This window comes from Scatophagus argus, chromosome 11 (assembly GCF_020382885.2).
Source record: "Scatophagus argus isolate fScaArg1 chromosome 11, fScaArg1.pri, whole genome shotgun sequence".
NCBI lineage: Eukaryota > Metazoa > Chordata > Actinopteri > Scatophagidae > Scatophagus > Scatophagus argus.
In genome coordinates, this window is record NC_058503.1 from 2,621,323 (window position 1) to 2,644,221 (window position 22,899).

Genomic DNA, 22,899 nt, shown 5'->3' on the forward strand with positions numbered 1-22,899 from the left:
GCTGTATGACTGCTGTGAGGACCTTGGCTAAAAGTCTAAAATGTTAGTGCAATTGCTGTAATAATAATATAAGACAATATGACGGACTAACTGCTTTCACTGTTTCATTCTCAGGCCTGATAAGCAGGCTTCTCTTTGGCTCAGTGTGTTAAGTAATTATCTGATTATTTCTGCAGAGCGTTGCCAGAGGCTGCGTTGCATTTCCACAGTTTATTGAGATAAGTCGGACTCAGCATGCAAGCTTAGCAGATTGTGCTGTGCTGGACGGTGACCAGGAAGAGAAGCAGCTCCGGCAGACATCTCCGCTGCAGGACGAGGGTTTCCACGCAGCGCTGTGAGGAGGAGACCACACTGAGGTAAGACACAGCACACACAGCTTACAGCACATGTGAACACGTAGTCATCCTAACCTCATATCTGAAGTACGAGACAAACCTGCGCCGGAGTGAACAGTCGACCAGGTCAGTCCCATGGAGATCAATCCACTCTCTTCATTAAGGACAAACAAAACAGTTATGTTTACTACCTATCGGCATCTTTCCGAGTTGATTAGCAGTTTTCCAAATATTTTGATATTTTCTAGATAATTCAGGACAGGTTGTAACACACATCGGTCCACGTATCTGTTCTCGAGGATGATTTTGTGGTTAACTGTCTTTGGCTGTCAACAGTTAGTGTAAATTCAGTGTGAATTAGTTTGAGTGTTTAATCCATTAATGACAACTAACAATAAACAACAAACATCTACAACAATTAACAGCAACTCTATTTATTATGCTGAGAGGTGGAAACACAAAATTTGTTGTGCTGTGATGCAATTTAATAAAATAAGTACAGGTTCTTATGATCCTATCTGACTGACGACAAAAAGGACATCATGTAAAACTTATCCAATTTCTTGCATTTGTGCTTAGCTGAACTAATACTTTAAGTGGAGTGATGTGTCTAATATTGCCTTGTAATGCATGTTTTCAGAAATTAAGAAATGCACTATGTTGTAAGCAAGTGGAATTGTCAGATCATCTCAATTGTAGCAAGAAAAATTCAAATTTAAAGCTTGAATGGGAGACCTGTTTTGCAGTGCAGATGTGTTCTCTGCCGGGAAGCTTACATTGCACTGAAAGAATTAAGAATTGAAGATGAAGGTTTCAGGGGCCAGTTCCAAAACTCTCTGTTGGGCAGAAAAAGTTGGCATTCATCAAGCATGCATATGCACAGCTGGACACAGCGTGAAATGATAAATCCCACCTGTCTGCATCCCCCTGCTGCTGCTTGTTTTTGTCAGGTGTGGTTAGAAATGTATGCACTTTCTCCAACACAACAAGAGATGGATCAATCTGATTCAGTGTGTAGAAGTGGGTCCCCGAGACAAGATGTCATAAAACACAAGTGAACACATAGAAGAAATTAAAATTGTTGTTGTTACACAGAGATATTGATGTTGTGTTTAATATTGCATGGATGCATGCACCTTTTTCCATTAACACTCAGCTGTTGTTGCAGGAAGAGAGATGCTGACTCAGCTGGTTTTAGGTTGGACTGCCTTGTTCAGTGGCTTCCAGCCGGCTGCTCCCTCTGTCACAGCCAGTAAGTTCAAACATGAGACAAACAGATCTGAAGATCAAACTAGAACTGCCCATCTGAGCTGTAAGTTGCTCTGAAGATGTTGCTCGGTCGCCACTTGTCAGCTCACAATAACGGAGAGGTCATGTCAGTGGCTGACACTTAAGCCCTCAGGAGCTACTTAGATGTCTGTATACCTGCTCGCATTGCCTTTGCTAAACAAGTGGATGATGAGATTAATGAAGACAGTCTCACAATAGCAAGAACTTCCTTGTGCCCAACAATTTGTTTTACACATTGGGATGTGGATGTGTTTGGTGGTATTGAAGTGATGATTCAAGTGTAGATGTAACCCGCTAAGACTGAGCTACCACAGGTTAAACTTACACTATATTGCCAAAAGTATTCACTCATCTACCTTTACACGCATATGAACTTAAGTGACATCCCATTCTTAATCCATAGGGTTTAATATGATGTTGGCTCACCCTCTGCAGCTATAACAGCTTCAACTCTTCTGGGAAGGCTTTCCACAAGGTTTAGGAGTGTGTTTATGGGAATTTTTGACCTTTCTTCCAGAAGCGCATTTGTGAGGTCAGACACTGATGTTGGACGAGAAGGCCTGGCTCGCAGCCTTCGCTATAATTCATCCCAAAGGTGTTCTATCGAGTTGAGCACAGGACTCTGTGCAGGCCAGTCAAGTTCTTCCACACCAAACTCGCTCATCCATGTCTTTATGGACTTTGCTTTGTGCACTGGTGCGCAGTCATGTTGGAACAGGAAGGGGCCATCCCCAAACTGTTCCCACAAAGTTGGGGGCATGGAATTGTCCAAAATCTCTTGGTATGCTGTAGCAGAGTTCCTTTCACTGGAACTAAGGGGCCAAGCCCAGCTCCTGAAAAGCGATCCCACACCATAATCCCCACTCCACCAAACTTCACACTTGGCACAATGCAGTCAGACAAGTACTGTTCTCCTGGCAACCGCCAAAGAAGCGTGATTTGTCACCGCAGAGAACGCGTCTCCAGTGCTCTAGAGTCCAGTGGTGGCGTGCTTTACACCACTGTATCCGACGCTTTGCATTGCGCTTGGTGATGTATGGCTTGAATGCAGCTGCTCAGCCATGGAAACTAATTCCATGAAGCTCTCAAAGCATTGTTCTTGAGCTAGTCTGAAAGCCACATGAAGTTTACGTGGCCTACCGCTTTGTGGCTAAGTTGCTGTCGTTCCCAATCGCGTCCACTTTGTTACAATACCACTGACAGTTGACTGTGTAATATTTAGTAGCGAGGAAATTTCATGACTGGGCAGGTGGCATCACAGTACCATGCTGGAATTCACTGAGCTCCTGAGAGTGGCCCATTCTTTCACAAATGTTTGTAAAAGCAGTCTGCATGCCTAGGTGTTTGATTTTATACACCTGTGACCATGGAAGTGATTGGAACACCTGAATTCAATTATTTGGATGGGTGAGTGAATACTTTTGGCAATATAGTGTACCTCAGCCCACATTACACAGTTATTATGTATCATGATGTATCCTGTACCCTGTGCAGGGGTGAACGCTCATCTAATAATAACTTATGCCAAAAGTTAAAGCTCTGGGCAATGTTAACATATCAGCTCAGTTCAGTTCAGAGTTTCAGAAAATGTTTTACAAGTCTTTCTGTCTCTCTGTCTGTAGGATTTCTGTCTGGCAGAAACAGCAGGTGGACCGTTAAGAAATGTGAAGTCTTCATCCCTCCTCCTCTTCCACCACCTTTGTTTCCTCCAGTCAAACGGAAAGCAGAGCTGATGGTGATGACACACACATAAACAAATTTCAGCCTTCACTTTTCTCTGCCACAATGTTTTTGTTATACTGGAAAATACATCTGGCCATCTGAACTCCTACACCCAGTGGCTTTAAATTTGGCAAGCATTAACATAATAATTATAAAAAAAGTTCAAATATAAAACACATGCATGACTTACATCTGATTCATGCTGGTTTGCCTCAACTTTTCAGGTTGACATAACAGAACACATTACAGGAGCGAAGGGGGAAAAGGTATGAAGGACCTCAGTCATGAACAATGAACAGGACTATAAAACAAGAAATGTCTAATTTAATGAACCGCATTTGTATTTTAAAGTAGTGGAATTTAGTTTTCACTTTTCTATAATGTTGGTGTTTATGTTTAAAGGGCTGCAGAGGACCCAGAGGACCCAAGGTACAGTGTAACAGAGTCACACTCATGCTAACACACTTATATACAGCAATCAGCCTTAATATGAAAACTAGCAGGTGAAGTGAATAACACTGACTATTCAATTCATTTCAATTCCATTTATTTATATCGAGCTGGTTCACAACAAAAATTATCTCAATTCAATTCATTTCACTTTTATTTAAAGTGCCAGTTCATAACAGAGTTATCTCAAGACACTTTACAGATGTGTAAACAACACATTCAAAAAAAGAGAGAAACAGATCCCAGTGCAAAGCCCCACAATGAGTAAGTATTTGGCGACAGTGGTGAGGAAAAACTTCCTTTTAACAGGCAGAACCCTCGAGCAGAACCAGACTCAGTGTAGATGGCCTCCTGCTGTGACTGGCTGGGAGGGGGAGGGGGGAGAGGAGAGACAGGGAGATGGAGAGAGAAAGGAGAGGGGGAGAGGAGAGACAGGGAGCTGGAGAGAGAAAGGAGAGGGGGAGAGGAGAGGCAGAGAGATGGAGAGAAAAAAAGAAGGGAAGAGGAGAGACAGGGAGGATAGGGAGAACAGTGCAGAGCAGGAGCAGCAGGATCCAGGCAAGACCATGGAGAGGGTTCTGGATCCAGCAGCACTATCAGTGCAGCAGGCAGGGCCGTAGAGGGCTCAGGATCCAGCAGCAGTACCAGGCCTCAGCAGGGTGGGATAGGAGATATGGGATCCAGCAACATGCTCCGATGTAAGATGCATCCCGCATCTTGGGAACATAAAGCTCTGGTGCAATACCAGGGAACTATCAGCTCTTTAAGATATGATGGTGCCTGGCTGTTCAGGGCTTTATATGTGAGGAGAACATTTTTAAACTCTGTCCTGGATTTTACAGGCAGCCAATGTAGAAAAGCCAGTGCAAGACAAATATGATCTCTAATGCTGGTTCTTGTGGCAGCGGTGTTCTGGATTAGCTGGAGAGTCTTTAGAGACTTATTGGGGCAACCTAATAAAAAGGAGTTACAATAACCCAGCCTGGAAGTAATAAATGCATGGACTAATTTTTCTGCATCTTTCTGACTCAGAATGTGCCTAATTTTTTTTACAAAATATAGCAGAGGTAAAAGAATGCAGTCTTTGAAATATTTGTTATGTGTGAGTTAAAGGACATGTCCTGGTCAAAAACAGCTCCTAAACTCCTTATAGTGGAGTTTGAGGCCAAGGTTAAGCCATCTCGAGTTGCTCTATCATTGGATAATAAGTGTTCAGGGCCCAGAACAATAACTTCAGTTTTGTTCAAATTTAGAAGTAGAAAATTGCAAGTCATCCAGGTTTTTATGTCTTTAAAATACACCTGAAGTTTGGCTGGCTGATTTGTTTCATCTGGTTTCACTGACAAGTACTACTAATGGCTTGGTGCCAGATTCAACAGCATACCTCTAGAGGTTTGCTGGAGTCCAGGCCTCAACAGGTCACGGCTGCTTTGCAAAAACTTAATATTAGGCGAGTGGTAATAACGTTATGGCTGATCGGTGTATATAATCACAAATACATTTAACCCAGTCTACATATGCAACTGTGTAAGCCTGGAGCCCTATTGTTGTTTTTATTCAGATGAAGATAAAAACTGTTATGTGTATTTCAGGGCCAGCCTGGTGTGATGGGTCCAGTTGGAGACCCTGGAGCACAAGGAGCCATTGGACAGCCAGGTCAAAAGGTCACAGAAAGACTGTCTGCTACCAACACACCAGCTATCACACACAGACATACTGCGCATCTGCAACTGCAGCATAACTTATGTAACTTTAAAACACACTTGTGGGTGAACAAAATGGTTCATCCCTATGTAATCCATGGCTGTGAGGCTACAGAAATGAGTTCTACTGACTTTCTTTTGGCATAGGAGTTACTTGATAAATTGACAACTATTCCTTTAAAGTGGTAAATTTATTATCTGTTTGTGTCCACAAAGAGAATTAACTTCTGAGTAATAAATCTTCCACATTTAGAGTTCTCTTTCTCTACCATTGTGAACCATTGTGTGTTGTGAACATAAGATGTAGCAGAAATAGCTGTACAGTGCTTTACATGCTGATCTAATGCTTCCATAGGGGGAGAAGGGAGACAGAGGCTGGAGGGGCCTGTATGGAGACATAGGAACTCCTGGGACGATGAAGGTACATTGGAGCTGCAGTTATTCAGCTCTTGTTGGCTCATATATATGGAAAATATGTTATGTCATGTTATGTCATGTTTTCACATTGTATACTACCTGGCTTACACACATATCACATAAACTGGACTACAGAACAAGGTGAAATGTAAATGACAAAAGTTAATCATGAACAATTGCTATATGGTCAAGTTAGTCAGCACCACACGTAGGCTGTTATTTACACCCATTGTGATGGAGAAAATCAAAGTTATATGAATATAGAACATGTAAAATCCAGTATCACAACATGCATATTTACCATCAATACTACTTTTATTCTGACCAAGCACATCGCTATTGCTCAGAGCTGCTGACATAGCTCCTCCTCCATCTACCTGCTCAATGTGACGCTGACCTGTCTTCAGTTGAGCTGAGCAGGTGGTGAAGGCATTCCTCCTCAACATCACACTGTCCTTAGGTGGTATCAGTTGCAGTTGTTTGTAGTAATTTTATGATTACAATCCATCCATCCATCCATCTTCTTCTGCTTTATCCGGAACCGAGTCGCGGGGGCAGCAACTTGAGCAGGGATGCCCAGACTTCCCTCTCCCCAGACCCTTCCTCCAGCTCTTCCGGATGGACCCCATGGCGTTCCCAGGCCAGCCGAGTGACATAGTCCCTCCAGCGTGTCCTGGGTCTTCCTCGGGGCCTCCTCCTGGTGGGGCATGTCCAGAACACCTCCCCAGGAAGGTGTAATCTGAAACAGATGCCCGAGCCATCTCGACTGACTCCTCTCGATGTGGAGGAGCAGCAGCTCTACTCAGAGCTCCTAACGGGTGACAGAGCTCCTCACCCTAAGGGAGCACCCCGCCACCCTGCGGAGGAAGCTCATTTCAGCCGCTTGTATCCGTGATCTCGTTCTTTCGGTCATGACCCAAAGTTCATGACCATAGGTGAGGGTAGGAACTTAGATTGACTGGTAAATTGAGACGTTCACCTTTCGGCTCAGCTCCTTCTTTATCACGAGGGACCGCATTACTGCTGTCGCTGCACCAATCCGCCTGTCAATCTCACGCTCCCATCTTCCCTCACTCGTGAAAAAGACCCTGAGATATTTAAACTTCTCCACTTGAGGCAGGAACTCTCCTTCAACCTGGAGGGGGCAGACCACCTTTTTCCAGTCGAGAACCATGGCCTCTGATTTGGAGGCACTGATTCTCATCCCAGACACTTTGCACTCGGCTGCTAACCTCCCCCACAGGACAATATTATCCGCAAAAAAACAGAGATGAAATCCTGTGGTTCCCAAACCAGCTACCCTCCGGGCCCTGGCTACGCCTAGAAATACTGGCCAATAAAATTAATGAACAGGTGACAAAGGGTAGAACTGCCGGAGGCCAACATGCACTGGGAACAGGTCTAACTTACTGCTGACAATGCGGACCAGACTCCTGCTCCAGGAGTACAGAGACCACACACCCCTTAGCAAAGGGCGGACGCTTTTCCAGAATTTCCTCGAGGCCAACAGATAGTCCTCCTCCATGGCCTCCCTGAACACCTCTCAGACCCAAGTTTTTGCTTCCACAACCACTCGGGCTGCATCGATACCTGTCAGCTGCGTCGGGCGTCCCACAAGCCAACCAGGCTTCCATGTCCCCATAGCCAGAGTTTTTGTCCAGGGTTTGGGTAGCCGGGATCCCCGCCCACAGCTGTCGCCCAAACCACATTGCACTGGCCCCTTCTGAACCTTCCTTCGGGTGGTGGGCCTACTGGAGAGCGGGCCAACGTCGCTTATTCGGGCTGTACCCGGTCGGGTCCCGTGGGCACAGACCCGGCCACCAGACACTCGCCTGTGATCCCCAACCCCAGCATTTCTGATTACAAGTACATTAGAAATACATATTTCAGTTTCCTGGTCTGGAAATGATGGAAGTTAAAATTTGTGTGTATTTACAGGGCAGTAAGGGGCGTAAGGGATTCAGGGTAAGTGGCTATCATGCTGAATGTCCTTTTTTCTTTTTTATACAGTGGCATTTCCAAAGAGCAACACTACTGTTTGCCACTTATTTCATCTCTATTTATTGCTGTCTTCCCTGTAGGGTGATAAAGGTGTAAAAGGAAACAGAGGACCCAAAGGAAAAATGGTGAGGAAAAATGTTTCATTTCCTGTATCTGGAAATGTGACACAATTATATGAATGAAGTGTTCATACCAATCTGTGTGTCTCATTAGGGCGAGCGTGGCATCACTGGAGCTTCAGGAGATAAGGTAGAGGACTGGCTGCCATAATTTACATCAAGTCATCAAAATAAAAGACAGCTGACAACACTATGAATGTTAGTAAAGCTAGGAAGACATGGTATTCTGTGCTGCGCTGTTCCAGGGGGACTCAGGTCAGTGGGGCACTGCAGGGCTGAGGGGTGAGCAAGGAGCCAGAGGAGAGCCTGGTGGCAGAGGACCCATGGTATGTATATACAGAGGATGCATACACACAGAAATACATATTGTGTATGTGTAAAAGGCTAACATGAACCAGCTGTTTTTGGCAGAGAAATTTAAACACTGGTCAATACAGTCATCTTGTTAGCAAACTAAACTAAATTATTGTAAAGAAAGAGGGGAAGACTGAATAATTACCCCACCAGTCTATCATCTTTAACTCAGTGTTGCTGCAGTTTGATTATTATCTTAAGTGTGAATGATGTATGGCTACACTTTTGCTGGTTGAAATATTCAGATTTAGAAAGAGTGCTTAACTGGGTGTTAATGAGTTGCTTGTGTCTGCTTCCAAATGTTCACATTATCAGTGACAATTTCATAGACATTTGGACATTTTTTCTTGGTGTAACCCCACATTCTGAACTTGCAAATCCAAATACAGATATGAGTGTGATCTATTAGTTCCAGCTTAAATTCATATTCATTCAATAATTTGCCTTTGACACAGCTGGATGTAAGAGAGTGGTATGTCTGCCTTCTAACCAGCTAGTTGTTTGGTCAGTCAATTACTCATTAAATAAATAAATAAATCACTGTGTGCAGGGACTGAAAGGATCTCGTGGACCTGCAGGAAAGCTGGGTCGTCCTGGTTCAGCAGGTCTTCCTGGTCTGACTGGAGAGCCTGGACAACCTGGACAAGGTGCGTGACAACAGGAAGGTCACAGATCGCCCAGTAATTTTCTACAAGACAAATAAAATTCCGAATACAGCTCTACTAGTGGAGTGGACCCAGCTGAGTCTCAAAAGTCTCAAACTTTGGAATATCTAGATCCCTTTTGACCACAGTCTGATTTAACTGGTGGTGGGAGATTCACACCTGGCCCAGTTCCATGCTCCACTTTGCATCCACTGAGGCCAACAAATTTGACTCACTGGTACAACAATATGGGACACTAATACATAGATATGCACATTACTAATCTTGTGTAATCAAGATACCAGAGAACACAAGGAACTGGACTCAGATGTAGATACTGCAGGAAGAGCTTGTGTAGTTCAACGATTTCATGAACAAAATACAAATGATAAGTAGCTTACAGCAGGTTGAGCCAGGCAAAGGTCAAAACCTCATGAGACAATCCAATAACACAAATAAATCTGTTAAGGAACAAGTAAGTAACAAAATCCAGAGGGGTGTACTACAAACCAAGATTATTAGGTTAGTGTGTTGTTGTAGGTATGTTGAGCCCGAAGCCAGGGTTTTCAATGTCTTGAAGGAGTCTCTCTTTTAATCTGGCTAGATCACCATGGTAACTCACGTTTTACATCTACCCTGGTCCTAAATAGCTGCTTTGCATGAAAATGGCTGTTAACAGGGCATAACCCCGGAATGGAAACCTAACATGGACAAGGTGAAACCGATCAGGGCAATCACAAAGACAGGAAGTAAAACAACATGACACATGAGAAGAACATGAAGCTTCCGAAACTAAACTGACAGCCAAAACCACGACAGGTTGACCTTTGAAGAAAATCAAAAAGATCAAATTGAAATCAAGACGAGAATTACTGTTAAAAAGAGAAACCGGACTGTAAATATGGCATGAATATGTTGTCATACTGATCGTGTGGTGCTGTTCAGCTATGTTGACCTTGTCTTGTAGTGTACATCCTACCTGGCCTGCAGGGAGACACAGGAAACCGAGGTCCTTCAGCCACATGCAACTGTTCACAGGTTCAAACCCCAAAACGACAGCTGAACACAGTCAGGACGGTCAGTGTCTCACACACACATTGTTGACTGAAACATACTGTCATGTTCACTGACGATGCTGCATGCATGTTGTATTATGATCAACACTTACATTCACTTTCCTGATGATTAAGCTTAATGTTAGCCATAGTTCGACTGTTTCAACCACAGTTTAATTCAATTTTATTTTAATTAACAATATGTACAGGTGTAAAATGAAAAGAGGCATACATGCATAACACAGTAGAGAAAAAAAAAAAAACCTGCAGCTTTGATGCTCACTGGCAGCAGGTGGCTCAAATGTGAACAGCACAGTCAGTGATGAGGTGTGCAATGACAACAACTGGACAGCTTCTCCTTATGGTCTCCACTTCCATGAGGCCCATCAGACAGTTTCCCCTTAAGGATGAAAGCATTGTCAAATGATCTCTGTGTAAACAGGCATATATGGCTCGCTCTCCAGATCTTTATTGCAGATGGAGAGAAACAGATGAGGAGGCTGCGGGGGGAGAACGTGATGGTGCTGAGGACGGACAGAAAAGCTCTGTACATCTACACTGAATCTCAATGGATTAACGTACTGGTAAGTGCCGCTGGAGAGAAATAAAACACCAGGATGGAATCACCACAAAACATACATATTCATATACATATAGGCGTAATGGTGGTCCTATCAATTAGGACTGAGAGAAAAAACATTTTGATCCAGAGATGACATTACTTCTCTTTTAATAAGACACAAAAATGAATTCAGAATTCAGACTGAATATATCAAGTTGGAAACAGATTGAAAGCCCATGATGTACTAGAGTTGAGTTATGTAATCTTGTTTTTAAGAGTTTACAATTGCCACTGAGTGCTGAAGTGAAATCAGAGCTTCTAGGTTCTGTTCCATAGGTAAAAAAAGATGTTGTGGTTGTCAGAATGAGACTGAGTTTACTACAATGTTCTTTTACTTATTCCTCTGTTTTCATGCTTCTTCCTGATTGGTCCAGGACTACCCCAGGCACTGAACTCACCCCATTCAACATAGGCTGAAGTGCCCTTGAGCAAGAACCTCAACCCCAGATGCTCCAGTGGAGGTGCTATATGGCCAGAAGTTCAGACTGTGGTTGTACTGGGGAGCTTCCAAGTGCAAAGGTCCAGTGTTCATTCCTGCCAAGCAAATGTACTCATGTTAAATAAGGGCTGGCCTGTTCCCTGTATAGCTCCTCATCCATCATGTTTCTCTTCGCTTAAACGACACTTATCTGTGCTTTTTTTTGTAATGTTTTCCTTTTATGTGGTTTTATTTCATGAATTCAGAACACATTATATATTTCACCCTATGGATTCTGTTGCTGCTGCAGTGATTAAACTCTGACATAAAGGAAAATAAAATCAGATTACTGTCTTGGTATCATGTCATATTGTCATACTGAAGTTACACTTCTTGGGTTTTCCAGTTCTCAGCTGACTAAATAGAATACTCTCATAGTTGCTGATTTCTGCATACAAATGCAGAACATAACTTTAGATTTTTAAGTTGCAGATTCTTCCCCTGAAGTTCCATGGAAATAACAAGTATTTAAAATGCCAGGTGACGCAGCATACTGAGTGAGAAAGTCTACATCAGCAGATATATTTAACTTATGTCACACACACAATGCCACTTAAAGTGCTTATTTTACCTAAAATCACATTCATTTTCTAAACCTAAGTAGTTTTGTCGCCTAAACCTCATCAAACTGTGACTGTTTGATATTAACCATGTGAGAAGTTAATAAGAAGCACTCTAGTATCAACTGCTTGGACTTTGCAATATGAACTGAACGCAGTTTGAAAGTGTGAAGTCATGTTAACTGTATGTAGATTGATGAGACTGATTTGTCCCCTACTGAGGCAGTGGAGTAGCACAAAATCCTAGACCCTGTACAAAGGCTTTCCCTAAGGGCCCCACCCCAAATCCACTGCCGTATGTTCAAACATCTTTGTGGGCCCTTCTCACATGTATACTCAGTCCCCTGATTCTTCCCACAGGTAAAGAAACCATCCAGCATCTAGGCCTGCACCTGACTAACACCTGAACATTGTTCAATCACCCAGCAGAGCGGCCAAAACTCCAACATTCCCGAGTGGAAACAAAGGAGTGCCTATTATAAAAGCTAATATCAAAAAGGCAAAAACCTAAGCAAACCACCTAACTAGCCATTCAGTGAAGTACAGTGAAATGACTATGAAATAATAAACCCTAGACTGATGTCAAAATAAATCTTACAATAGCTGCTCATTACCTCAGGTGTTAGCTAACATTAGATAGAAATATAAATTTTTTGAAATTTTAAATTGCTAATGAAATGCTGTTCTAAATGAAAACTGATCAAATAGCAATGTTAATAAATTATTAACTTTTGAAGACAGAAAAGCTGAAGAGGAAATAACTGTGTCTGAGACTAGGCAGCGAGAAGCTCAGTGTGTATCCTCCCAGAAAGTCCCTGATCAGACAGTTGTAGGGTAGACAAGGTAATATAACCTGAGTAGAGAAGAGAGGTTGACCACATTAAAAAGATAAGAGAATAATGGGAATGTAAGATATAGTTAAAAATGATAAATAACCAACAAAGGCTTTGAGACAATAGTAATACTAGTGCAGATACTTTTCTCACTTCAGATCAGATGCTGTCTGGACATTATTCTGATTCTATTGTTCATGACTTTTTTGGGAATAAAACCTAATCTTTTGTTGAGCTGCAAGATAATAATTTTGCTGAAGACCTGATTTTTCTGGCTCAAGCAAAGATTTTTCATCCTCCACAGTGCACAACAAACTAGCTATTCGGCCAACAGTGAAAATCAAAGGGTGTGCTATTAGGTGAGGCAAAAGTTTAATAGAAACTATAATATAATGCAAAACATATTGACTGGCCAATGTTAGCATCATCTGTGGGCACTTGGCACAGTCTCTGAAGGTAAAGAAAGTATATTAAACTAACCTGAGGCAATTAGCTTGTGCAGTGCATGCAAGCATAAACTTGTGGACACAGGCCACTGCAATGATGGGAATGAGGCAGGCGGACAAGATCTGAAACAATGAGGTGTACAAATTCATATGACAACAATTCTTCCAGGTATGAATATGAATATATCGTAACATTTACTATTACAGGTAAGGATGTATGTTTGTTGTCTTACTTGAGCTCTTCTGGGGCTGGCGTCTTAATGTGGGGGAGGTCCTCCCCTGTACTTTAAACCATGCACTCCACCACACTTTCTCTGGTGTGGCACCTCTGATGTAGTTGGGAGCTGGTCCAGTTCGTTGGCTGACTGCAGGAAGGCAAAGACTTGGCAATATGTTTTAGCATTTTGTAATAAGAATAATAAAATATGACAACCTATTGTTGGGATGTTTTGGTTTTTTTAAAATATCTTGTTAAACTTGAAAATTCTACAAAAAAATTCAATAAACCTGACAATTTATGTTGGGTTTTTCTAAACTACCAAACTGAACCAAAATATCTGGTGGCATTTCACCTTTAATTTGGCATCATTAGAAATTTAGGTTACCATGACTCAGTAGTCTAACTCTTTTACACACCACACCTAATATTCCTGGACAGGATATAAGTATTCTCATGGCTACATCCACTCTGCATCATTTTTAACTGTGTGTATACTTCATATCTCACATGATCACGTAATATAAACCAGTAGGAAAAGCTCAGGTGTAAATAATAAAATTAATTCTCTGTATAGAACAGAGCATTGTTAACACTGTTACTAACACCCGCGCTTCCTTGTGTGAAAAAGGCCTATTCAGATCTGCATTCCAGGCTGCAGCAATATCAGAGTGTTTTTCATGTATGACACTTAACTTACACAACATGGAATTGGTTTGAACATTTTATTTAACATGAGCGTCTGGGCAAGAAAACAGGCAATAATCCTTATTTTTTGGTGCCTCACACAAGTCTTTGCTGAGAATTATAAACACAATGAGTCTGTCTGACCTTTAACTTTTCTAGGATGCGACCTTCTGCTTCTTAGGATGCCTTTAAGTGAGAGTCCATTTGAACAACCCGTTGATATTGCATTCATGTCTTTGTCCATTGAAAGTAACTTCACTTAAAAAAACCAAACAAAAAAAACCAACTTTTGTCTACTCTTTTCTTGTTCCTAAACATAGATTGAAATGCAAATAAAACAAAATCACATACCATATTTAAAAAAACAAAGCAACGTCCATCTTTGTTGTTAGCAATAGTTTTCCTGCAACTACAACTACTTGAAAGACGAGCATATCATAGACCGAACTTCCCTTGTTAAAAACCAGACCTCACAAATTTAATTTGAAGGTAGCAATACCTTCACATTCATTGAGTGGAGGATGGTGACTAATGTGACTTTTTTGGATTAGTATGATGTACAGATTGCCGCATGTATCATAACACATCAAAAACATTGAAAGACAGTTTACAATAACTTAAACATGCCATCTGATGCCAATACATCCTCAGCCCACAGCCTCTCAATAAAGCCATCTTTCATATGTGGAATCCACAAACTTTCAAGACCAAGACAGTTATATTCAACCTGTGTCAAACTTTAGAATCTGTACTTCAGTTTAACTCAATTGTCTCATTTACTGTACCTAAATTCAACAGCAGGTTTGACACCAGTAACAGCCATGTGCTCTCCTGGGTGTCCTGGAACAAGACATTCAAAGACACTGCTTTGTTTTTAAATGTATATTGTTCTTTAGTGCCACTAATAATGTTGTCCTAGTGATTATATAGTTTCCTGTAATGGGCATTGGAAGTACTTCTTCAATAATATCACAAAACAGATAGCTTCAATGTTAACTGTAAAATGGAAAAAAAAATAATCATGTAACAATTAATTACACATGAAAAAGAAATTAGAGTACTTCAAACAGAAATGACTGCATATTAATATGAAAACTGGGGCAGTTATAACAACTTTTTGGCATCTGTGCCGTTACACTGGTTTTGAAGTGTCATGCAAATAACTTTAATCTAGTGAAACTTAAAAACAGGAAGCTGTCAGCTGCACATGAAAATATATATTTTTTTTAAAAAAACCCTATTATCATAAAATGTACTTAGGAACCTTTTATCAGCTGATCTGAACACAGATAAAAATGACAGACCATGTTTCTGTATCTATATGACTGTGGAAGGATGCTTGGAGGGACAAGCAGACTAAATTACTACTTCACTGCCTGGGTTTACCTGGGTGGCTATCTATGTACCCGCCCCACTGACAGATACTGTTGTGACTATCTAACTTACAAATGGACAACATTTTTCCAAACATGTTTCTAATAAGGTGTATCCATGAGGCAACTTTCTCTAAATGCCATTGCTTTTACAGTGCTTGTGCCTGCCTCCTGGCATCAGGTTCTCCAAGGTAAATGTCAGCAAGCTCAGAAAGTAGTGAAAAATATGGATCAAAATTTTCTAGAGCCCAGGTTGACCCAGGTTTTGGACTTTTGGTCAAACAGTCCAAAACCCAAAGCTTTTCATTTACCATCACAGATGACTACTAAAAACTGTTAATATACATATCTGAGATACTGCAACCACTGAATGACAGTTTTTCTGAAAAATATTACTTTTTTAACTTTCAAAGTTTAAAATTTAGATTAAATTTGGCCATTAAAAAAATCTGAGGTTGTGTTCCTCAGTCATTCATTAATATACCTATCACAGTGGAGGAGGCTGAACATTGTAATTACAACAACAAACCTATTGTTTACCACAGCAGAGACAGAGCAACACAGAATTGATCCCAAGTAAGACATGAAGAATCATAAGTGAATACGGGAGGTCATGAGAGCTGCAGCTGTAATTGCCTGTTCCACTACGACCTGTCATGATTATTTTCAGAACCACTGTTCCATTGATGCAAAATTAAGGCTTAAAAGGGCTAAGTTCTCTTGTCTGACAGTTGTCCAAGCCTATTACTCTCACCCATGTTAGTTGCTCCTTGATGTCCCACTTCAGCTCCTGCAAAACTTCCTCATTCTGACCAAATTTGGATCTTCTGAGTACAGCATTTGACATGGATTGCAGTGTGTGAATGGTAAACCTAAACTCCTGACTTCAAAATGTCAGACGTTTAATGGTTAACTCCATAGAAGTCACAGTCAAGGGTTTTTGTGGGGTATTACATTACCACACACACCTCTGAGCAGTCTGAACATGTTGTTTTTCAGGCACTTGTTCCCGTGGCCATCCTTTGGGTTTCTCTGATCATTTACAATGCTAAGTGGATGCACACCTTTAATAACTAACTAGCAACGTGATTGGCCTGTTGTTACAATGACTAACAAGGGACTGATTGATGATCACCTTCTAGACTGAGTTCATTGTAGCTAACTAGATGCTAGGTCCACTAGCAAACAATTATCTAACTAAATGACTGACTGCAAAACTGACTGATAAATTGACTATTATATACTATTGCCTGTTTATACAAGATGGTAATCAAGTCTGTCAGCAAAATCCATTCAAATTTGCTTGCTGTTGTCTACTGAAGAATGAGCTCAGATTAAGGAAGGTTCTGACTGAGTCTAGGATTGGCAGCCCTGGGGCCTCATTACAGATACTTATTAAGTCCAAAATCCTATCATAACTCAATTTAGGATGACATTTAGGATTTAATGTATTAGAGAAAAATGTTTCGTAACAGAAGAGTCGCAGGGAGGAAGCTGAGAGTAGTGATAGGCGAGGTACACTGCTGTTTGCCAGTCAATCACAAGGATTTCTATCTCAGGAATTTAGCTGTTACAGAATAGCTAACTGAAGAATTTCTTAAGTTAGGAATCCTAAGTTAGAATGGCTAAGGTCTTCATTCACATTAAGCGCCAGGAATGGCAGTGCCACTGTTGTAAGGTCTGTATGGCAAGAACAATGAAGATGGGAACAATATGGACATTAAAATATTGTCTTTGAAAGGAATTGTTGAAGAGGCTAACACAGGCATTAGCCTTTAGCTTTAAATTTCCCTGATCATCTATTTATGGGTATACAGTATATCCTCCCCACCACCTACACAATTAGTTAATACTGCTGACTTATCACATCTTAAATTGAATGCCCATCTTTAATTCTGCATTACAACAAGCAAGCTAACCAGAAGTACATTGACAAGTGAACTGAGACAGCTATTATCAAGGGTACAAACAGTCTCGTGTACATTCTGAACAGAAATACAGACATCATAGGAAGCTGCCCATTGAAGAATTAAGTTTAGAGTTCTAGCTAGGATTTCTAAGTTAAGATAAGATTCAAGGTTAAGTTTAGGAGTTGATTCTCTCATAGAAAGTTTTTTCCTGTCTTTGAAACTTCACAAAGGACAAGCAGTTAGAAACATTTTCTGTAATGAGGCCCCTGATAATGTCAACTGGTTGATAAAAAACAGAATTCTATTTGGATGGGTTAGTTGGACATGTGACATGAAAGCAGGACATTTGATTTTTACAAATGTGCAGGAAGATGCAAAAACAACCTTGTGTATATGTAACCCATCCCTCTGGTGTAATCATTGTAATAAAATTGTGTGATGCAATTTGATTTCTAAAATGACAAGGATTTCAATTTGCCAGTAATCTGAGCATAGCTTTAAGGGCTGATTCTCTCACTGATTTATGAGAAGTATTTGTTCAATCGGTGTGCATTTCAATATTAAGTCTTATGCCTTCAGAGTCCCTAAAAAATCAGTTATGAAGCTCTAAATTTAAAGAAATATTATTTGTGTAATGATCCAAATATAATCTCAGTAAAACTAACTGTATACTAGTTTGGTAATCCAGATCAACACTTTGACACAATTTGACAATACGGACCCATGTTCAGTCAAACTCCTTCTCTTTTGACACAACATAAAATAATAATATTATCTTTCCAGTATTAAATAATCTTATATAAAACACGCACACACAAAAGTTTGAAAGAAATGGCATTGCTCCCACCCCTCAGTCCATAAAATACATTTCTGTACACATCATCCCACTTCTGCATCTCTTGTTCCTTCCATTGATCTCTCCTTCCCCTCATCAATAACACTACTTCAATTGCCAGAGCTCCAAGCAGTACCAGTTATTTGGCAGCATATTGTCTTTGTTGCTGTTGTCATTCAAGTCTTGTCTTTTGTATATTTCAATGCAAAGCTGCACAGACATTGTGAAAAAAGCTTAACATGTGATTTTTCTGGCTTGCTTGTGTGTATATATACACACACACACACACACACACACACACACACACAACCACACACACGCACACACATACATTAGTCATGTCATTGGATTAAACATCATGTATTGTAATGATAGTAATGATGAGGATGATAATAATAATAATAACGAGGATAATAGGAACAATCATAAAAGACGGCTTGCTACTTGCTCTGAATCCAAGGATGAGGAGACACGGACAAGTCAAGACAGTCAAGACAGATATTGATTACTTCTTCTCTGCAGAAATGATGAGACCTAAATAGTCATTTCAGTTCTTTAGGTTCCATCCAGGGTCCTTCCTCCCTACCACTCACTGGTCAGTTTGGTGCTTTGGTCCCGTTTTGGAGGAGCGGGAGGTGGGCCTCGCCGCAGTGTTGCATAGCCTGAGATGTTGGCATGTTTGGTGGAGTGTGAGTGTGTGTGGTGGCGAGACAAAGTGTGAGAGTGCCCTCGGACACTCTGCTGCTGCTGCTGCAGGAGCTCAGGGGGAGGAGGTGGCAGGAGTGCCATGTCGTCCATGGTGCCCACAGGCTCCATCTTAGAGGAGGAGATGAGGTGGGAAGAGGTGAGTGAGCCATGGCGGGACACTGACTTCCTCTTAAGAGTGCGGTTGAGGTCTTCCAGGAACAGAGGCTTTAGTGCCAGGGAGCCTGGCCCTGCTGATTTTGGGGATGTGGGTGGGACAGGAGAGGAGGAGGCAGAATAAGAGGACAGGGAGGGAGGTGGGGTCTGAGACAGAGGAGGTGGGGAAAGGGGCTTTGAAGTTGTATTGTCATACTGGGCTGTGTTGCTGGGCCGCCGGTTCAGTGCTGGAGGAGGGACTGCCCCCTTTTTCACTGAGCCTTGTTTCCATGATGATGAAGACAAGGAAGTTGCTGACTGTTGAGGTGGCTGCAATTGAGGCTGGGGGTTCACCACGGCGACCTTTGGGGGATGATGGAACTCTGATGGGTGGGGAGGAGGAGGGAAAAGCTCAGAGTCACTGGGCGGAGGAGGGAAATAGTCAGGTGATGAGTCAAGGTGAAGGGGCTGGGAAGGGGGAGGTGGGGGAGGAGGGGATGGGAACTCGGAGGACTGGTGGTGCTGTCCTGTTTGCAGCCCCTGGATTGCCAATGGCAGGCTTGCCAAGTTCAGCTTACCTGGCTTAGGGAGTGGAGCAGGGAGCCCAGAAGTATCTTTTGATGGAGACCCAGTCACTGATGAAGAGTTGGATGAGGTACCTGTTTGAGGAGCTTGGCCAAATTTGCTGACCAGGCTCTCCACCTTCTTAGGTCTCTCATCCTGGATCTCAGCTGATGAGCTGCCCCGTATGGAGGAAGCTCTCTGTGGGGTTGGTGGAGGCCCACGCTTGGTGGATCCTGTGGACGAGGTGGAAGGTGACTTCTTTATGGGGGAGCCCGTCTTGGAGGAGGATGAAGAGGGAGGAGGAGGAAAATCTCCCAGGGAGCTGTCAGGAGGAGGTGGAGGGAACTCTGGGGACTGTGGGGCCACAATGCCTCCGGGCTGCCACTTTGGTTTGGCCTTGACTGCAGGAGGAGAGTGAGGAGCACCAAACTTAGATCCTTCCATGGAGTTGGACGCAGACAGAGAGGAAGGGGCAGAATTTCCTGGGAACTGATTGACAATCTGTTTGACCAAAGAGGAGGTAGCTGCAGCAATGGAGACTGAAGAAGAGGGGGAAGAGGGAGAGAGGGCAAGGTTTTTGGAGGAAAGGCTGTGCTGCTTTGGCAGAGTGGGAGGTGGCTGATTTGGGGAATGTCCTGTTGAGAAACTTTGCTGCTTTTTAACTGGCCCATGGCCACTATGGGGTTGTGTTGGTGACACAGGTGAGAGGGCAATTGGAAGAGAAGAAGGACCTGAGGGTTTGGGAGCAGTTTGAGGAGGAAAACCACTGGTAAAGGTTTTAGGAGGTGCCGGAGGGGGCGCACTGGGGGACAGAGGCCGAAGAACTTGCAGGGAGGTAGGAGGAGAAAGCTCAGCTGGAGGAGGAGGAGGAGGAGAATTATCCTCAGCCACTGGGGGGCTGAAGTCATACACCATGTTGGGAAACTTCTGTGCCAGGAACTGCTGGAGGCCACTGTTAGAGAGTTGAGGGCAAGAGTTGAGGATGGGCTCTGGAGGGGGTGGCAGAGGCAACCCATTGGCTTCCAGGCTCTCTGGTGGAGGGGGCGGGAGGTACGACTCCTGTACATCCTCCTCCATTGGGGGTGGTGGTGGGAGAGCAGAAGGGCTTGATGGACCAAATTTCAGTGCAGCCATAGCTGAGCCAGGAGCCGGTTCTGTGGGTGGAGGAGGAGGTGGAGGAGACGGTGGTAATGGGGGGGATGTGCTATAAGAAGCTGGGAGTGTGTTGTAGTTAGGTTTGGTCAACTGGATGGGAGGGGCAGGTGGGGCCACTCCTACCGGTTGTGTCCTGGACTGGTTCTGGCTTTGCAGGCGAGCGAGCGTGCTGTACTTTATGTATGAGGAGGTAGGTGCTGTCTGATGGGCCACACTTGCAACAGGTGGAGGAGGTGGAGGTGGAGGAGGTGAGGGCGGCGATGGGGAGGAATCCTCAGATGGGATGAGGCCGTCAGTGTAGCTAGTCCGGGAGGGTGGGGTCTGAGGTTGAGAGAGAGGGACGGGCTGGGGAGAGATGGTAGGTATATGGACAGGGATAGGCCTACTGATAGGGTCGATCTTCATCATCTGGATAGGGAAATGGACAGGGGAGAGAGAGGGAAGAGACAGGAACAAGAGCATAAGGGAGACAGAGAGAAAGGGGAGGAATCATGAGAGAAAGAAGGAGCATAGAGGCAGGGAAGTGGGAAGGGAAGAAGCAAAAGGAGATAAAGAGACATAGGAGAAAAGGGTAATGAGAGAAAGAATGAGAGACAAAATCACAACAAATAACAAAAAACTACCATTGTCATGTTTCTAAAACCAACCAACTTAAGACAAGATGCAAGAAATCAAACCAAACGACAAGTGCAATCTGAGAAGACACAAGTACTAAAACTCCAAACACATCGCAAAATTGAATGAGGCCAAGTACATTCAGCCACTGAAAATTATTGGCAACTGCAAAGGAAGTGATAGAGGTACTATGGAGTGACTTAGGTAAGTATATCTATCTGTCCATTTTCTCAACTATTACTCAACTGATTTTGAACAGATTTTAAACCGTGAGAGAGCTGTTGTCCTTTCCCTTAGCTGACGTTTATAGGGATCTAGATGAATCTAAACCTGTGATGAATGGAACAAAATCCTGTGGCCTCAAAAACTCCACTGCTGTGTCCTTTAACAGACCATTATTATGTTTTGATGTTAATGTTTTGACACAGAGGTGAGGGCCAGTGTTGCAAGCATCTGCATTTTGCAACCTTGCAAGCTCTGGATTGTCTGGACATGTCATAAACTGCAACTATGATGCTAAGTGACACGATGGTATGGACAAAATAGCTTTCTGAATTGGCTTTCTGTATGCATACACAGTTACGGCTCTGCCACTCTGCTCCAGCTTCACTACAAGCCATAAGTTGTAAGGCAACCCACCAACACACACTCTTTCAGGAAGTGGGCATCTGAGGCAGATGAAGCCCTGAGGGACGGCTGTCAGTCTACTGACTGGGTAGTGCTGCAGGAGGCATGCAGTGAGGACTCAGAAGGGATCACAAGATGCACCGCTGACTGCATCAACTTCTATACAGATGTTGTTTTTCGCACCAGAACTGTGCGCTGCTTTTCTAACAACAAGTAACAACTATATTTTATACTATCTATCTATCTGCCATTTAGTGGTGTCAAACAAGCTGTGAACCGTTTTGGAAATTGTAAAACTAAGCACTGTTCAAAAGGTTGCAAACAAGGTGTCAAACCACATTTAACAGGTTGTAATCTGGTTGCAAACTGAATCAAATAGGTTGTAAACCGGAACCAAAGGGTGACAAAAATGCCCATGTCTTAGATTTCTGTTTCTGTTATATTATTTACTGGTTAGGACATTCCATCACACCACAAGGTTAGAACAAATCAACAGTTCAGCTGCAGCCTCAAATAAATGTGTGTGTGTGTGTGTGTGTGCATATATATAAACGTTATATATATAGACTTTTAGCTCTTCTATGTATTGGTGAGGCCTTCAATACAAAAGACCAGGAAATTCTTTTAAATTGTTTGAGGGATTGAGGTAGTGTCTGAGGTCCTGCTTTTAACTGCTTTAGATCTCATCAATAGAATCTTCTCATCACTCTTGGTAACTCCTCATCCTGCCTGGTCGAAGGTTCTGTTCTATGTGCAGTCCTGTTTTGGTTTTATATGCTTCCCCAGGGTCACAGAATGCAAAATATAACGTTTGTTGTCACAGTAATGCGGATGGCATGCAGTTATATACATATATGTAATATATAAATCAAAATTACAAGTTGTATTTGACTCTCAATGTTGAAGAGAAGGTTAAGAGAGTCCTTTGAGCTGTTTTCCTAAAATCACTTCCAAAATAAAATGCTTTCTGACCTTCAGTGATAAGGAGGTCATACAAGATTTTACTTTTTCCCAAACTTGACCCATGCAATTCACTGTCTTCCTGTC

General features: G+C 42.5%; 3 protein-coding genes across 5 annotated transcripts in view; 2 read left to right on the top strand and 1 right to left on the bottom strand.

The window, feature by feature from the left end:
* The first annotated feature begins 222 nt into the window (after positions 1 to 222).
* LOC124066710 (collagen alpha-1(XXIII) chain-like) lies at positions 223 to 8,120 on the top strand. The gene is made up of 8 exons (XM_046403388.1): positions 223 to 356; positions 1,504 to 1,587; positions 3,248 to 3,360; positions 3,572 to 3,613; positions 3,750 to 3,776; positions 5,390 to 5,461; positions 5,856 to 5,921; positions 7,856 to 8,120. The coding sequence occupies exons 2-8, from the start codon at positions 1,512 to 1,514 to the stop codon at positions 8,012 to 8,014; spliced, it is 555 nt and encodes a 184-aa protein (XP_046259344.1). The 5' UTR covers positions 223 to 356; positions 1,504 to 1,511; the 3' UTR covers positions 8,015 to 8,120.
* Positions 8,121 to 8,136: 16 nt separating this feature from the next.
* On the top strand, positions 8,137 to 11,498 carry LOC124066711 (acetylcholinesterase collagenic tail peptide-like). The gene is made up of 6 exons (XM_046403389.1): positions 8,137 to 8,167; positions 8,283 to 8,363; positions 8,942 to 9,038; positions 10,003 to 10,112; positions 10,555 to 10,674; positions 11,087 to 11,498. Exons 2-6 carry the CDS (start codon positions 8,361 to 8,363, stop codon positions 11,102 to 11,104), a joined length of 348 nt encoding a protein of 115 aa, XP_046259345.1. The 5' UTR covers positions 8,137 to 8,167; positions 8,283 to 8,360; the 3' UTR covers positions 11,105 to 11,498.
* A 2,459-nt stretch (positions 11,499 to 13,957) lies between these two features.
* The window catches only part of raph1a (Ras association (RalGDS/AF-6) and pleckstrin homology domains 1a), a 65,441-nt gene continuing 56,499 nt past the window's right edge, over positions 13,958 to 22,899 (bottom strand). For 2 of the 3 annotated variants that reach the window (XM_046403384.1, XM_046403387.1), the window contains exon 19: positions 17,428 to 21,018. In XM_046403384.1, coding sequence (XP_046259340.1) covers positions 18,634 to 21,018 — 2,385 coding nt within the window. In that variant the 3' untranslated portion in view covers positions 17,428 to 18,633. Of the gene's footprint in view, positions 21,019 to 22,899 lie in introns of all 3 variants that reach the window. The other variant, XM_046403386.1, reaches the window with a different exon arrangement.